Raw genomic sequence first — 5,198 nt, 5'->3', positions numbered from 1 at the left:
CCCGCTAAAAAGTTTCCTTTTTGTTTCTTTTATTTTGTTTCGTTTTTTTTTCAGAGCCCTGTTGTTATCCTGCCTTTGAACGGTGTAATTGGAACAAATTAGAGTTATCTAACATTATGTATCTTTTAAGTGTGAGTAGTGTGAGTTATAGAATTTAAAATATACATTAGGTCAATAAGGTTTGTTTTTTATTACGAGAGAAATTGGTTTTTTTTTTCCTTTTTGTTTCGTGTTTTGCTGAGTGATAGTTGTCTATATTAGTGATAGTTGTGAATAGTATAGTTGTCTATATGTAGCTCTTGTATTCTTTTTTTCTTTTTTTCATTTTACTCTTCTTGTGTGCATTTTTGCATATAGAGGGTACAAATAGATTATTATTATTATTGTAAATAGATAAAAATCAGCAGATATCTTGGATTTGATGGCCCGCGTTTACCCCCCTGGCAATTACCCCCCGGAAAATAACCTCCCCCGAAAAATATCCCCCCCGCGGAAAATAACCCCCCCCGTGGAAAATACCCCCGCTGAAAATACCGCCGATGAATACCCCCCCCCCCCGTGGGAAATAAGGCTTTCAAAATTTGAAAAATTTATTTAAGTTTTATTATTTGAATAGATTATTTATTGTAATTTCTGTTCGTTTTGGGTATAATTCATTTATTTACGGTGATTTGTGGTAGTTTTACGCTTGGAAAATTATTTGAATTTATTTCTACTCATTTTTGGCTTAACGAGGCTGTTTAATGTTCTTTAAAAAACTTGTTTTATGGAAAAGTGTTTATATTAGTATCCTTTCATTTTTTATTGACATGTTTTTTTTCTATAAAGAATATTTTATATCTTTTTATTTTTTTTCTTCTATGCTCCATAGTGTTTACTTTGAAGATTGTTTGACTTTATTTCTGCTCATTTTGGTCGAATGACGCTCTTCACTTTTCTTTAAAAAACTTATGTTTCCCATTAAAAAATACTATCTGCAAGTAATTAAATAAAAAAAAAACAAGTTTTTCAACTGAAAGTAAGGAGCAGCATCAAACCTTAAAACGCACTGAAATTATTACATATATGAAAGGGGTTACCTCCACCTCAAGATCTCGCTCTTTACGTTAAAGTTCTCTCTAAAGCGAACTGAAAGTATTACATATATGAAAGGGGCAGGGGCGGATTCAGGATTTTTTAGTGGGGGGGGGGGCCACAAAAGAGGTTGATCCGATAAACTTGCGTTAGGAGCAAGTTTAATTAACGCAAACTTGCGTTAAATAAGTACATTACACTACTTTAGACTAGGTTAGGGGGGCACCCCCTCTCCCCCCTGGATCTGCCACTGAGCATGAGTTTCTATAATGTTACATTGTAACTAGTGTTTATGGGGCATAACCGAATGAGTCAATGGAAAATGGGCAAAACTAAACGAAGATAGCAATTTTGTGAAATCTATGAAACTTAATTCTAGGAATAAAGAAAAAATTTACGTTCAAAATCAAATATAAAAATTAAATTGCTAATTTAAACTAATTAATTTATTGTCTTAATAATTTATGCACTTGTATGTATAATAACTAAATGCACTTGGGAACATTTCACAATTTTATAAGACAAAGTCTATTTTTCTCTTTCTGCTCCCGCAATATCTATTGATTACGCGGTCGATGTCGACCTCAATATTTCGATGAATGTTAAGAAGGGCTAGTCCTGTCAGTCGGTCTTCTGACATCCTGTCCTGGTCCACATCCAGCTTTTTAGCCGTCTTAATGTCGAAAAACTGCGTTCTGCTGTGGCACTTGATATTGGAAGAGAAAGAAGAATTTTAAGGAAGGATTTTTGAAGTGGGTAACATGCCTCGTCCAGTTGAATATAGCTCTGGATAACCTGTGTTGTAGATCTAAACGTTTCATAATTAGAGCCATTCTTCAATACAAATATCTCATTTAATATTTTCAGCATTAAAGATTCAATGCTTTGTCCAAAAAAAAGATGAGAATTTGCGACATATTGGCTCAATCTTAGATTTCAAAGTTTGAAGATCAGGTACGGAATCTAAATTTTGAGGCAGGAACACATTTGATGAATGCGACTCATCAGACTTAATTCGGATGAGTCAATGTCATTGACTCATCAGAAAATCTGTAGGTCATGTCAGAAATAATCTAATCTAGCGCTGGAATATAAACAGCTCTTTTATAATAAAGGAGGACATTATTTTGGTCTTCTTTTGAGACAGTGGGGAAATTAGATCGATAAGTTTGTTTTTACGCCATTCTGGGAATGCAAACAGTCACATCCATAGCTTCCATAGCTTTCTCTGCACTTTCAAATATAATCTGGAAAATTTCATCACATTTCTCCCTCTTTTTTTCAAAAAGATTTAGTTTCTGATATTTTTTCTATGGCTGAAAACAAATCTAATGCTTCAGTCTGGAGTAATCTGTTTAATGCAAGATTTGTGCCACTTATATAACTCAAACAGTAAACAGAGACAATAAAGTCGCATGTTAAAATTGCGCACAGCAGGAAATTTGCTTTTGTCGATGTAGGCCTACAACTGTCACGCCATGAAGACACAATTCTAAGGGCTTCAACTATTTTAGGCATATCCTCTCTGAATCGCAATATGATTTCGTGATGTTCAACCCAACGAGTTTTGCAGCAACGTTGTACATGATGACCTAAAACATCTGACATATGGGCATTTATTGCACTTTGAAATGGGTAGGTTCAGAGCATAATTTTTGCATCCAAAGAGGCTGCTTTTCTTAGCAACTTTTTGGATCTCTGATACTGCCCCTCGCATTTCAGAAATGTTGACACTGCATCCATCACAGCTAATGCCAACACAGTTGTCAACAATTAATCCAGTGTCTTCCATTAGGTTTAGCACAGACTTCTCTAAAATTTCACCTGTAATGCTTGGTTCATCTTCGGTTATACCCTTATAGTTCGTTTCGTGAAGGTCCATAAATCCAACAAAGTCTTCTACAATACTGTTGTCATAAACATAGCGCAGAGAAAGACTAAGCTGTGAGGTATGTGACGCATCCGTGGTTTCGTCAAATATCACACTGTAAAATTTAGCTTTGTGGATTCTTGTTTTTATAGTACTTAAAATTTCTTCAGCGCAACATTGTATCAACTCATTTGCCGTCATCCCTGCTGATATATGTAGCGTTAGATCCTGATGCCTTCAAGTGTTCTTCCAGCTGAGTATCACCTCTCTCAATTCTGAGACGTAAAAGGGCTGTGAAATCATTTTTCACGGGATCGTCAGTTGCTTCAAGTAGACTACCATCATCTCTGTGTCCCTTCAACGGAACATCTTGTCTACCATGTAAAAGTAATGTTTTTATGATCGGGACAAGCCTGGATCGGTTATCTAACACTTGAGCTTTCCTTGTTTCATACAACAAGTTCACAACTTCACGGTTGGGGTTTTCAAAAACAGATATGAAAGACTTAGCATCAAGTACTGTCTGTTTATGGTAAGTTGCAGATGAATGACTCTCTAAATCTCCATCCTTTCCGGTAAGTTTTGCATACCTTTAGAGTGGTTCTGTCACTAATTTTTTCAAAGAGACGTTTCCTCCTAACTTTTGGTGACGAAAAGTAGCAAAGTATTTACAGAAAAGTCCCTGCTTGACGTCAGAAAACACCAACCGAGGGTGTTTCCTGAAATGAGCTAGACTTGCTTTCCTTTTTTCTTCTCTACCTCTTTTAACATGACGACGTAGGAAAGACAAAATCATTTTCTGGTATCCAGTGGTTGGTAAGAAGTTCGTACTTTTTATGGTCACAAAGTTCAGAAATATTCCCAATGTATGACCCAATGTCAAGCGATATCTAACTGAACACCGACTTCTTAGGCGATGCTGGTGCAGCACTAGCAGCAGTCTCAGGAGCAACCGTGGGACTAGGTAGAAAGTTTAAACACTCCTTGCTTGAAGTAGCTTTAACTTCTAAAAGAACATTGGTTTCCTCTTTCTTCTTTCAAACAGTTCGTGGTAATGAACTGTAAGTAAGGAACGACCCGGCTCAATGGTAATCGAAACTCTAAAAAACGGAATTTTGATCCCAGTAGATACATCAAACTCATTTTAATGCTGATTTCAAATATATAAGTTTCATCAAGTTTAGTCACATCCATCAAAAATTACGTGCCTGAGAAAATTTGGCTGATTTATGAAAAAAGGTAGAAAGACCCCCTAAAAGTTATGGAACCTTAATAAAAATCACACCATCATATTCAGCGTATAAGAGAACCCTACTGTAGAGGTTTCAATCACCAATCTACAAGAATATGGAATTTTACATTTTTTTGCCAGAAGAAAGATCACGGATGCGTGTTTATTTGTTTTTTTTTCCCAGGGGTGATCGTATCGACCCAGTGGTCCTAGAATATCGTGGGAGGGATCATTGGAACGGAAATTAAAAGTTCTAGTGCCCTTTTTAAGTGACCAAAAAATAATGGAGGGCAACTAGGCCCCCTCCCACGCTCATTTTTTCCCAAAGTCACCCGATCAAAATTTTGAGATAGCCATTTTATTCAACATGGTCGAAAATATAATAACTATGTCTTTTAGGATGACTTAATACCCAGAAGTCCCTAAGGGGAGGGCTGAAAGTTATGAACTTTACCCAATGTTAACACATAGTATTGGTTTTTGGGCAGTATACCGACGTTTTCAGGGGGGATTTTTTCTGGTAGGTGGGGGGGGGGGTCGGGGGTTATATGAGAGGATCTTTTCATGAAGAAAGTTTTCATGGGGGAAGGGAAATTGCTATGAAGGGGGCGCCGGATTTCCCATCATTATTAAGGAAAAAGATCAGAAATTAAATAAAAAAAATAGTTTTTCAACTGAAAGTAAGGAGCAACATCTAAACTTAAAACGAACAGAAAATATTACGTATATGATTTGGTTCACCCCCTATTCAATACCTCACTCTTTAAGCCAAAGATATTTTAGTACTTTCATAAGAGCAATTTATTCTAATTAACGGCCTTTGTGATTAAGGGTTCATTTCTAAAGAACGGGAACAAAATTCGAACTTTAGATTAAAGAGCAAGGTATTGACCAGGGGGCGAACCCCCTAATATACGTATTAAAAATCTATGAATATGGAATCTTTTTACGTAAGATAATTCGTAAGTTACGTAGATTGATTAGTAGGAAAAACATTCGTAAATAAAATTAAACAAGTTTCAA

General features: G+C 36.0%; 1 protein-coding gene across 1 annotated transcript; it reads right to left on the bottom strand.

Annotated features, from left to right (window-relative positions):
- Positions 1 to 2,626: 2,626 nt before the first annotated feature.
- On the bottom strand, positions 2,627 to 3,145 carry LOC148940359 (uncharacterized). Its single transcript, XM_089106148.1, has one exon. The coding sequence runs from the start codon at positions 3,143 to 3,145 to the stop codon at positions 2,627 to 2,629; it is 519 nt and encodes a 172-aa protein (XP_088962274.1).
- Between the last annotated feature and the right edge of the window lie 2,053 nt (positions 3,146 to 5,198).

Source organism: Artemia sp. Qi Xiang Cuo, chromosome 20 (genome assembly GCF_049724085.1).
Source record: "Artemia sp. Qi Xiang Cuo chromosome 20, ASM4972408v1, whole genome shotgun sequence".
NCBI classification, from domain to species: Eukaryota; Metazoa; Arthropoda; class Branchiopoda; order Anostraca; family Artemiidae; genus Artemia; species Artemia sp. Qi Xiang Cuo.
Note: the sequence above shows the minus strand (reverse complement) of the source record. Positions and strands in the feature narration are given on the sequence as shown.